The sequence below is a fragment of the Trachypithecus francoisi genome, unplaced genomic scaffold, assembly GCF_009764315.1.
Source record: "Trachypithecus francoisi isolate TF-2019V2 unplaced genomic scaffold, Tfra_2.0 Lachesis_group9, whole genome shotgun sequence".
Taxonomy (NCBI): Eukaryota; Metazoa; Chordata; class Mammalia; order Primates; family Cercopithecidae; genus Trachypithecus; species Trachypithecus francoisi.
The window spans coordinates 19,197,289-19,210,220 of NW_022681474.1; the positions used below are offsets into that span (position 1 = coordinate 19,197,289).

The following is a 12,932-nucleotide window of genomic DNA, read 5'->3' on the forward strand; positions in this document are numbered from 1 at the left end:
TTGGAGACAAAGGGTATAGTAATTTTCCCCTACTAATGCCCCCTGGGTACCTCAATGTCTCTGGGTGGAAGAGGAGCATGTCTGGCCTGTGGGGACAAAGACGCTTCCCAGACTGGGCCCCTTTCTGTGACTGCAGCCCCACCTGCCCTGGTGTCTCTGGGTGGGTGAAGAGAATCTCAGGTGTACAGGTGTTAAGTGGCTTCCTGCAGGGGCCAGTTGCTGAAGCTCAGTCCCTTTACTGGTTCCGCCCACCCACACAGATGCTTGGCAAAAACAAGCATCTCAGGCCCATTAGGAGAAGACAAGTGATTACCATGGCAACTTATTTTTGGCAGTGTTCCTGATCCATCCCACTCACCAGCAGCACCGGGCTTGCCCGATGTTGTCAGAGGGACCCCCATTCAATCCAGAGGAGGAATGAGCCTAGGTCATTTTCCACATTCCAGTTTTACAACTGGAGCACTTGAAAGTTTTACTTAAGTCTGAATACTTGATATTGATTCATTTCATGAGAAGAGAGTTCATTTAGTTCATGGAAACAGCAATTAAGAAAAGTATATATTAAACGTATTTTAATATATACATATGTTATATACATATGAGATTTCCATTTAAACAGTAAGCATGGGTCAATGAGATATACAACATCATTTGAGAGTTGATATGAAGTAATAACACTGACAATAAAGGCCACTTTGACTCATCAAGTGATTTTATATTCCAAGTACTTAGCACTACTTATGTTATTACATCGTACTACCTCCAATGCTTAAAACAGCCCTACTAAAGAAGGAATCATGCTCTTCATTTTACAGTTGAATAACTTAAAGGCCAATTGTTTAAGTAGCTCAGAGAAGAACATGCAAGTGGTAGGTACGAGAGACATGAATGGAGGGGCATAGCCTTTTAGAGATATAACTTGGAAAATGCAAAATAGTACAAATGAAATGAATTTCTAAGACAGTCATCATAGTCACAAGTCAGTGGAAAGTGACAAGCCACTGCCACACGAGCAGTATTTATAACTTTAGATTTTGAAAGAGCCTTGCTCTCCTGATGCCCCGTTCCCATCATTTTTACATGGGTTTCTCACGGTTTTTTCAGCCTGTGGGCTCTTAAGGCCCAAGGTGAAGGCTGGCATTAGCTGCTTCTTCAACATTTTGTAATTTTTGTGGCATGCTTTAATTTTGCCTGTGGCAGTGCCCTACATTATAAAGGGCATTTTCCCTTTAGGATCTATTGGAAAATATGAAAGAAAAGAAACGCTAACTCCTAACAGTTGACATTTCTCACTGTCTCACTTTTCATCCAAGGAATCCAGGCAGCAAAATGTTCTTACTTTGAGAGATAATGAATCATTTCTAGCTTAAACACTAATGTTCACAAAACCAACTTGGCTCCAATTAAATGAACAAGTGTACTAACCTTCACGAAGCTATTCCGACATTGTCCATCACCGCTGGGGATTAGGAAGTTGTTGTCAAAGCTGAGCTCCAAGTGTTTACTTTTGTGAGTAATGACTGTCCAGGAACATCTGCTGTTTTCGGGAAAACTCTGAGGCCAGTGAGGGGATCTGATTGTACCATTATCGGAATGAAATATTCCACCACAACCTGAAATATTGCCATGTAAAACGCCATCAATCTGCAAGGAATGTAATTTTGGAAACTCAAGACTTCTACAGAAGGAACATTTCTAAATGTGAGATTTCAGTTCATCATTTTTTACAAGTGATCATCTTCCAGTCAGGTGTACAGCAAGCTCTCTCCATAAATGGAAAGATGAGTTAAATTGAGAGAAAATTTCAGCTGTTACAGTTGTGTTACAATGATATTGAACTCAACCGAGAACACTAATCCTTGCCATAAAGAGGATAGATTTCCATCCTGTCTTCAAACAAGAGCTGTATTTTTATTCTCTTTGAGGCTATGCAGTATATGTAACCTGGCAATGCAAAGTTTTGTATTTTATTACCATTAACACATGAGAATATTACCCTACAGTCCATTTGCAACTCTACCCTAACTCTAACTAGAGAAAGTGATTTTGAGTTGGGGAAAATTATTTTATTAAGCAATCTGGCTCATTCATATTGAAACTGACTGATGGATCAAAATTAATTACATGGATTCAAAGGAAGAAAAATCTAGAATTTTCATACTTTTAAAACATGTACTTAAGAGATGGCAAAGAAAAATATGAACTCAAAACAAAATGAAATTAAAGAGGTATTCTCTGAATCTTTTGCTGTGAAACCCTTGGAAATCAGGGATTCACCTAAAACTCCCTTCTGACTTCAGCAACAGCCAGGGGTTGTTAACGAGGGAAAGTCTGACTCAGTCTACAAAGAGCTTCATAATAACTGTGACTCTACGAGAAAGAATTGTCTTGTGTGATATTCAAGATTTCTGGAAACCCATAATAAAGTTTCTGATACAAGTCCTTATATTTTCTAAGAATTTTCACAATGTTTATACTTTCTATGCACAAAAACTATTCTTTTAGAATGAAATCTGTCATATTTTGACTCAGTACCCATTCACTATAGAATTTGTTCTAAATTATGAATCTCATCTTGTCACCTTCCTTTTCAAAACTCTTCAATAGTTTCCCATTGTTCAAGGGATAACATATAAACCAAGGCTCTTTATGTTGTGGACTTATTTTCCTGCCCTCAGCTCACCACCACTCAGCGTTCTGCTTCTAGGCTCCAGATAATATCAAGCACTTGGGATTCCAACTCATCTTTCTATTACTTGAGATTCCCGGGTTGTGCCATACCCTTTTGCTGATGAAGGCAAGCATCAGGAAGTGTTGAGATCAAAGTTTCTGGACTCAACTGCCTTTATTCAAATCCTGACTACCAATCATCAGCTATGTATCTGGGCAAATGATGAACGCATGCTTCCTCAGTCTCTGCCTATGCAAAATAGAGACGCCAGGTATTGACATTGTGTTATCCCACCAGGGTTGCTACATGACATGACATGTGCAAATATTTAGAATTAAGTCTGATGTAAAGTAGGTACAAAATGTACATGAGTTCATAATACACATCACTAAAAAAAAAAATCAAATGCAGCAAATGTTTCTTTTACCTAAAGTTTGTGTGTTCCATGTAGCATAAAATCCACCACCTTGCAATGAATGGTCTGAGTTAAAAGTCACAACCAGCTGATTGGAACCTGACTGTATTGTCCTAGGGTTTGAATTTCCACAGTATTGTCCTATGATGGGTGATTCAGGGGACCCACCATTCCTCACAGTGACGGAGTCCCAAGCACAAGTGGTATGGGGTTCAATATCAAAGTCACTAAATGTGAGCTGCAGGAGAAAAAAGAAATGAGTTATCAGTGAGCTTTTATCAACCCTGATGAAGATAAGGCCCTTACAAATCCTTTTATTTTCTTTTAATTTGTATAATTTTGTATTTTTGTCTCTTATTTAATTCTGCCTTCCCCTCTACTCATTTTCCTTATTGAAGGTTCTCTCGGAAAATTTGAGAAAAGACATCTCCCTATTTTGGGATGGCAACTCATATTAAGAAAATGAATACAGTTCTCTCTAAGATGTAGAATTATCTTCTATGTATATCTTTCCCTATGCTTAAAAAGAGATTTCACTCTTCATTAATTATAGATGCCAATGTATGTACTCTAGTGACAGAGTGTTAGGGAAAAACAGTGATCTCATTGTAGAATCAAAGCCTTCTCTAATCACTTGCTTACTAAAAGAGCTCCATTTCCATGCACGACAGGCTATTGTGGTTCTATGGTCTCAGAAGCATTTCACCCAGTCATTAGCACTCACAGTGATGGTGTGCCCCTGTGGGGCCTCCAACAGCCAAGAGCAGTGGGTCAGGCTGTCATAAGCATTTGGATAGTTGGGGCTTGTGATCACTCCACTCTCACCTATCTGTATTCCGCCACAATCTGAAATGAGATTGGTAACCCTCTCAATTACACAGAAGTAAAAACAAGAACCTGTAAAGCCAAAGTAAGTGGTAATCATAGCCATCAGATATTGTGATTAGAAACATAAGGCCAGGCATGGTGGCTCATGCCTATAATATCAGCACTTTGGGGGGCCAAAGTGGGCAAATCACCTGAGGTCAGGAGCTCAAGACCAGCCTGGCCAACATGGTGAAACCCCATCTCAACTAAAAATACAAAAATTAGCTGGGCATGGTGGCATCTGCCTGTAGTCCCAGGTATTCAGGAGGCTGAGGCAGGAGAATCGCTTGAACCAGAAGGCGGAGGCTGTAGTGAGCCGAGATCATGCCATTGCACTCCAGTCAGGGTGACAGAACAAGACTCCATCTCAAAAGAAGGAAACCATACACACACACACACACACACACACACATATGTATACATATTTTGTATATTTTTGTATATGTATATTGCGTATATATATGTGTGTGTATATATGTATAAAATAAATGAAATTAAATAGAAGAAAAGTAAATTTGGGTAGAAGTTTAGGAATAACAAAATTCCATACAGTATTAGCATAAAAAATTGAAAATTGAAAAATAAATGTATTTCTGAAGCATAATATGGTCTGATGTTCAATAAAAATAATACCGCTTACTGAAACCTGACTCTTTTCTTTGAATGTGATGAAGGAAAATCAACTGGCAAGATGGTTGAGTGGGTAAATAATCAATTTCACTCCTTCTTTCAACCAGCCATTTGTTTATAACACAAAGGAACGTTAGATAAAACCATAACTAAAACACATTTTGATTCATAGCCAACTCAATGGAAAGAAAAGCAGCTCTCCAAAATCTGGCAGCAGTAAGTGTACTCCAAGTGAGAGGAGTGAAACTCAAAGAATGACAGTCTGAGAGGCTAAAGAAAGCATGCGTGGGTCCCAGGGTTGGGCTCTGAGGTTTTGGTGACCAGGTAGGAGGAGAAGATAGGGCTCTGGGTCTCCACAGAAGGAAGGACTGGAATTGAAACTTTTACATGAAGTTGGGAATCTAAACAAACTGGCATACTCGCGACAACGGACTAGAAAACCTCCCATAGCCAAGGGAAGCAGTCAGGAGTAGGGCTGGGTTTTCCAGCACAAACTCTGAATTTCATGTATGCAAATCCAACACAAAACACTAGCAAATAATATCCATTGTATGTATAAAACACACATCATGACGAAATAGGATTTATCCCAAAAATGCAAGGATGGTTTACCAAGAGAAAGAAATCTTTCATATAATTTGTCATATTAACTTATGAAAGGAGAAAAAGTTGAAACATCTCAATGGATGCAGAAAATTATCTGATAAAATCTTATGCCCATTTACATTTAAAAAAAGCTTTTTCACACTAAAGATGGAAGGGACTTTCTTTAATAAAAGATACTTACTGGAAACTTAAGAGCAACCAATATATTTAATAATAAAATGTCATAGACAGTCACATCCAGGTCAGAAACAAGATGCTCTATCATTCCTTCTGTTCAACATTTTCTGATGGTGGCCCTAGCTAGCAAAATGATGTAAGAAAATGAAATGAAGTATTACAGCTGAAAGCAAAAAGAACTAATATTTGCAGAAGACATGATTGTTTACACAGAAAGATCAAAGAGAATCTATAGACAGCATATTAAAACTAATAAGAGGATAGCCAGATCTTTGGACTAAAGATACATGTATGCAAATTATAATATTTCTAGATATCAGCCACAACCAATTAAAAAATGTAATGTAGAAAATCTCATTGATGATATTTAAAAAACTAATAGCTATGTAGAAATGTCTAATAAAATATATAAGAAATCTTTATAAAAAATCATTAATCTTTATAAATACTTTTATCAAGATCTTAATTATAACTCTTACCTGTAAAGGAATACTTTGCATGGAATCCAATGTGTTCTACACGTTCATTGGTGACAAAGTGTATCCATACCTGAGAATAAGGTATAACCAGTGGCAATGTAGGCTTTGAAGGACCACAAAGTCTCCACATCAGGGGCCCATCAGCATCACCTGAACAAAATAATATACCAAGTTTCATTATTGATATAGCTTTTGAGAAATACATTCAATGAATTTGGTGAGAACAAATTTCAAGATATTCATTGACACACATTTAAATTCTGATTTAGTAGCAGACATTGCACAATGTTTCTCTGTCTTTGTCAACCGCCAAAGAAAGTCCCTCCAAGAGGGTAAAACAAACACAAAAAATCAAAGCAATTTTGAAATGAACCTCTCTCTATTATGGACACCATTTTGTTCCAATTTGTGTTTTCATAGTTATTTCAGCATATCTAAACAGAGATACAATGAATTAAAATAGCACTTTTGGACACACCTTTTGTAGGGTGTAAGAAATATAATACCAACAGTGATCAAATATATCCTCAAGATAAAGTGATCATTGCCTAAAATAGGAAAGATTTCTTCACTGTATTCAATCAACTAAAAAGGACACAATATTCGGCACTCAGGCCAAGAGCTGTCAGATCTGAGCTTGATATTTTTTACGAAGACTACTTTTCATGGGTTTGATGAACATGTATAGAGCATCAGCAGGGCTCTCATTTACCTGCTTTCTTTTTATTCTGTCAGATAAACATCACTGACCTTCTAAATCAATGATATATAATATTTTAACTGAACAAACTATTTTAACTAAACCTGAGCAAATAAAGAGATGACAGCATTTAGCTGACTGAAATTTGAGATACAGCTGTTCTGCTTAAGACTACAAGCCCGTAATTTTGAACCAGGTAGAGGGGGTGAGGGTTTATCAGAATTCCATGGAGAACATTCTCAAACCACAACTTCTCTTTCCTTCATAAGCCTTTTTAGGTTCCTCAGCCTCAGAGAGGTGGGAGGACTCTCTGGCTGAGGCCCTTGGTCTGTGGGCATAGGCTCTATCAAATTCTCCTTCTTGAAAATCCTGTCGCTCAGGTTCTCAGATGTAACTAACATTGACCTCTCAGTTTCTCAAGGACTTCTCCACCAACTAACTGATGAGCTTCTGCTGCTTTCAACCTCTGTTTCTTAAAATTTGGGATAACACAGAACTCAGCAAAACTTTGACAGTATGGATGATTACATACTATTTATAATATTATTGTCTTCCTCTATCTACTTGTTTATTTACTGAGAAAAAAGTGTCAGCATAATCATGGAAGCAACCTAATGAATAGTCTACACCTTGACTATAGGAAAGAAAGAAAATTGATTCATCCTCCTTGAATATAGAGGTTTAAAAATTTTTCAGAGAATTATGGTTTATTGAGTACACCGCAATCCTTTTCTATCACGAAAACCAAGACAAATGACTGCTTTGGGGTTATTTCCCCAAATAGCTTCCATGTGTTTCTCCATCTGGTATATTGCAAAACTTCTTTTAACTCCTAAGGCCTCAGGAGAATTTCACAGCCCCTTCATAAATCCTGGAAGTTCAGGAAACTGCCGACACATGCTGAGCATGCTAAGTCCCAGTCTCCTTGGAAAGGAGACTTGATAGTAGTGGACTCTCTCTTCGGCAAGAGTCACATGCCAGGAAACGAAGTGACTGTAACAGGGTCTAGTAGTACAGTGATCCGTCTCACTCACTGTTCCTGGGGTTCATTTTCCTCAGCTGGGCACACGCAGAATTATGGCTTTGAACAGAGTTCTTTTGGATCGTATGTACCTATGTTAGAGCCATTTGACTCCCTTCATTGTTAGTGGTCTCCAAGCATAAGAAGAGTATTGTAGGCCAGGCATAGTGGCTCATGCCTGCAACCCCAGCACTTTGGGAGGCCAAAGAGGGACGATCACTTGAGGCCAGGAGTTTGAGACCAGCCTGAACAACATAGATAGACCCCATCTCTAAACAAAAAATTTTAAAAATTAGTTGTATGTAGTGATGTACACCTGTAGTCCAAGCCACTTGGGAGACTGAGGCAGGAGGATCACCTGAGCCTGCGAGGTTGAGACTACAGTGAGTTATGATCACACCACTGCACTCCAGTCTGGGCAAGAGAGCCAGCTCCTGTCTGAAAACAACAGCAGCAGCAACAACAACAAAAAGATAAAAAGAATATTGTAGATAAACAGGAGAATGTGTTCTTGGATAGAACTCACCCACTCGAAACTCAAGGACATCAAATTGACAGTCTTGGTGACTTTCTAGGTAAAACTCTTCAAAATGAATGGAAATGGATGAATTTTCCTGATTTGGATTGCTGAGAGTCCATTCACAGTTCAGGTTTCTTGAGTAATTCCTGACTCCATCATAGCCAGGAGAAGTAAAGTTTCCTTCAGGAATATTTTGAAGAGACCCACCACACACTAAGAAAATACAAGGCAACAGAGAAAGTAGTAGTAAGATTCAGGCCACAAAAGAAGAGATAAACAATACAGGAACAGTAATTAAAACATCAACACTACTGCTTTGATTTGTTTTTCTAGATGCAGTCAGGGTTATGGGTAAAAGGCATGCAAATTATGGAAGTTTCTACAAGTTTATAAAGGAAAGATGTGCAAAAGTCAACAACTTCTCTATTTTCCTGTTGCTACAGATTAAGTGGTTGGGGTTTGGCTCTGTATCAGTAGGTTCAAATATTGAGGCCTACTGTTCATTAATATTTAATTTAGAGGAATACATAAATATAATGGTGGCAGGTCCTAATGGCTTGATTAGCAATTCTCCACTTGATCTAATAAATTAACTTAAATCCAACAGATAATAGGACATTGACTTGCCAATGAATTTGCCCCCTTTTAATAAAGGAACAGATGCTTCTTGTACCAATGAAATAACTTAGCGTTTTTCTTTTAATATTCACTCCCCCTTCCAAATTTTAAAACCCTTAGATAAAAACACCAATCCAGGAAATAGGAGGATATTTATAATTAGAGGCCATATCTTGCTTAATTTCGGAATATTCTATATCATATCAAACCTCCCACTTATTTTCACTGGAAATATGTGTGTGGATAGATGACTAGAAACAATAAAGCCTGTTCTGTCCCCAGTAAAATTAATTCCTCTCTGAGACCAAGTTACCCTCTAGGAGGTAGATGGTTTCTTTCAGCACAAAAGAACTGACCAGGAACTATGGAACAGGTCACCAACCCTCATGGTAACATGACCTGAAACTGTGCTAGAAGCTCATCTAACAGCATTAAAAGTTTTAAATTCACCATAGCAGTTTCTTTCTGAAATCAGAAAGCTTTTTTCTGTCTGCAGTGCATTTTTGATCTGCTTATGTGTGTTTGTCTTATGTCAAAGATTCCAAATATCACTAAAGGGAAAACAGATGGTTTTGCTGCCATTGACAGTAGCTGGGGGCATCTGCAGTGCACCTGATTAAAATGAGGTGCATTTCTATTCACAATAGCAAAGACTTGGAACCAACCCAAATGTCCATCAATGACAGACTGGATTAAGAAATTGTGGCACATGTACACCATGGAATACTATACAGCCATAAAAAAGGATGAGTTCATGTCCTTTGTAGGGACACGGATGAAGTTGGAAACCATCATTCTCAGCAAACTATCGCAAGGACAGAAAACCAAACACCGCATGTTCTCACTCATAGGTGGGAATTGAACAATGAGAACACTGGGACACAGGGTGGGGAACATCACACACTGGGGCCTGTCGTGGGGTGGGGGGAGGGGGGAGGGATAGCATTAGGAGATATACCTAATGTAAATGATGAGTTAACATGTGCAGCACACCATCATGGCACATGTATACATATGTAACAAACCTGCACATTGTGCACATGTACCCTACAACTTAAAGTATAATTTAAAAAAATAAAAAATAAGATGAGGTGCCTTTACAACATCCTACGTTACCGGCATCTTCACTGGAGGTATAGGAAGCAGTGAAGCCGCCATATGGCCTGGATCCATCCGTGAAAAAAATGACTCTCATTGTGTTTCCTGAAGATTTAATCTCATTGCTTACATTCACACTACTACACAGTTTCTCCAGCTGCGGTGAGTTACTTCTAATGCCATTGAATACCTGTTGGAAAAAGAATTTAACCTTTAGGCACACAATCAATCTTACTGCATATTTCCTAGAAGATGATATTCCCAGCCCAGACCCACTTCCTTCTATGGGAACCCTGCCCCAAAATGAATGACCTAACAATTCAGGTTTCTATCCCAGTGCCACAAGCCTCTATGTTACCCTGAGCACATTTTGTGACCACAGGGTGATTTCACTAGAATGAAAGTATTGCAGTAATGCCTTCCTGCCATGTGGTGATAGATTAAAAGCTGCTACACACTTTGCAACTGGAAACCGTGCTCTCAGTGTAAAGGAGATGAGCCATCATGCTTACAATGTGGTCTGCAGAGCTCACTGATGGGCAGTTTTTCTTAACGATGCATCAGGACCTTTGTTATTTGGAAGGGAAGCTGATGATTTCATGTATATAATAAAGCAGATATTTTTCTTTATTTACTTTAATTTTTATTTATTTATTTTTTGAGACAGAGTTTTTCTCTTGTTGCCAAGGCTGGAGTGCAATGGCATGATCTAGGCTCAGCTCACTGCAACCTCTGCCTCCCAGGTTCAAGCAATTCTCCTGCCTCACCCTCCCAAGTAGCTGGGATTACAGGCATGCACCACTGTACCCAGCTAATTTTGTATTTTTAGTAGAGACGGGGTTTCACCATGTTGGTCAGGCTGGTCTCGAACTCCTGACCTCAGGTGATCCACCTGCCTCGGCCTCCCAAACTGCTTGGATTACAGGTGTGAGCCACCATGCCTGGCAAGCAGATATTTTTTAATACCTTGAAAAGTAATTTGAAAAATCAATCTCCATATGCAATTAAACATAATAGTTCTTTCCTCATTAGTTATGGATTCAAAGCTTCAATTTTCTTATTTGAATTTTTAAGAATGAATTATTATTGACTCCAAAATATTAAATAATAACTGTAGTCATTCACATAGTTACAATAATTGACAAACTATTGTTCCAATGCTGTACAAAATAAAAAAAATTCAGATGAAATAACTAAACAATAATTCATTAAGTGATTAATATTCCAGTGTTTAAAAGGATTTGAATGACTCAAGATTAGAAATAATGACTCAGACTATGGCACTAAACGTTATGCAGTAGGAGAATGCACTCCACAACAAAAGATGTCAGCTTTTAAAATTTACTATAATTAATTAAATTTAGCTCTCTGGGGCTTCTGGTCTAAAGTGTCTTCCGGCTCACTGGACCAGAAGAAGAGTTTGCTATCATTTACTGAGCAGACAAAAATGCCAGTCTTTGCTCATCATCTACTCAGCCTGTCTTATCCAATCAGCACAACACCCTCCCGGGCAGATAATAGTATCCCTGTTTTCCAGATTAAGATACCAGAATTCAGAAAGATGATGTAATTTGCTGAAGTTCAAATAACTAGCAATAATAGAACTGGGATTCAAACCATCCCTCTGATTCCAAATCATGAAGTAGTATATAAAGAAACAGATGAGGACAAATATTTCTATAATGCTGAATACAGGAATGGGCATCACATTGCTAAAATCAAAAGGGATTAGAACCAACTATAAGGTTAATAGGACATGTTGGAAACCATGATCAATGGCTGTTATCCTGCCTCTGAGTCTGCCTTTGGCATAGAATCACAATGACTGAACATGTTATAGTCATCCATTTATTACAGAGTTCTGCTGTTAGAGGCAACCAGAATGCAATTCTCATCATTCTCCTCTAATCCCTTTTGTACTGAGAAACTACAATTCTCAGAATACAAGTGAATAGGAAGTAGGCATGTGAGATTTAGGACAGGCTGTAAAATTTGCTATAAGCAGGGACAAAATCAGATACAGGTCATATTGTAGGACGCGCCAGGTGGCAAAGCTTTTCTTTTTCCCTGTCTGTAACAGAGTCAGATAGGCAGGTGAGTTTGGAGAAATTTTAGTCTCAGACCAGCTAGATAAGGCATTAGCCAGGAAGCAGTGCAATAAAAGTTAAAACTGCCTCCTCTGCACTGGCAGATCTTCTTTCTTCTTCACTCTTTTCTCTTTTTTTTTTTCCTTCTCCTTCTTTTCTCTTTCTCCCTCTCCTTCTCAATCTCCTCCTCCTTCTCTTTCTTCTTCTTCTTCTCCTTTTCTTCCTTTTCTCCTTCTTCTTCTTTTTTTCTCCTTCCCCTTCTCCCTCTGTCTCCTTCTCCCTCTCCTTCTCCCTCTTGTTCTTCTCCCCCTTCTCCTCCTCCTTCTTGTCCTCCTTCTCCTTCTTCTCCTTCTTCTCCCCTTTTCATCTTTCTTCTCCCTCTTTTTGGCAAGTTCTCAATCAAATAGAGTGGGGGCAAAGGCCAACCCACATGCCCTTGTTTGGAGCAGAGTAAAGAGGAACCAAAATAAACATTGAACAGATAAAATATATTATAGAAAAAGGAATGTGGACATTATACTAAAGATTCAGAAAAAAATTAATTCTGAAAGTGATTCCTTGCTGGAGTTTTAACCTCCCCAAGAGAAAAGACCTGTGGATATGACATTTGTAGGTTTCCCTGCTTAAAGAGTCAGGGCACCCTCATGCATACAGAGATGCCAGTCATCCTTTCAGTAATTCATTCTTAAATATGAATGAACAGCCAAGGATCAGCAGACATTTAGTCATTTACTAATGTAAAAGGTAGAGACCAATATGAGTAAACAGGAGATAGGAACATGAAGAAAACTGACCCCACATAAGCAACACAAAACTTCAAAATTACTATTAATATATTCATATACATATTAATATAGTGAACATATAAAATATTTAAATATATATTTTTCAAAGAACGATGGTAAAATAAAGATAATTTCAGGTATATCATTTCTGAAAAAATGTATTGCCCTTGCCCTTGTCCTTGGGGAGCTACAAGAGGGTATGCCTCACCAAAAGAGGAAATTAATCAAGAAAGGGACTTGCATAGCATCACAAAGCCA

At 38.3% G+C, this 12,932-nt stretch overlaps 1 protein-coding gene across 1 annotated transcript in view; it reads right to left on the reverse strand.

Annotated features, from left to right (window-relative positions):
* CUBN (cubilin) overlaps positions 1–12,932 on the reverse strand; it is a 332,666-nt gene that overhangs the window by 72,011 nt on the left and 247,723 nt on the right. The window contains 6 exon segments of the mRNA XM_033208657.1: positions 1,426–1,613; positions 3,099–3,324; positions 3,811–3,932; positions 5,846–5,995; positions 8,093–8,299; positions 9,821–9,992. Of these exon segments, the coding sequence (XP_033064548.1) occupies positions 1,426–1,613; positions 3,099–3,324; positions 3,811–3,932; positions 5,846–5,995; positions 8,093–8,299; positions 9,821–9,992 (1,065 nt within the window).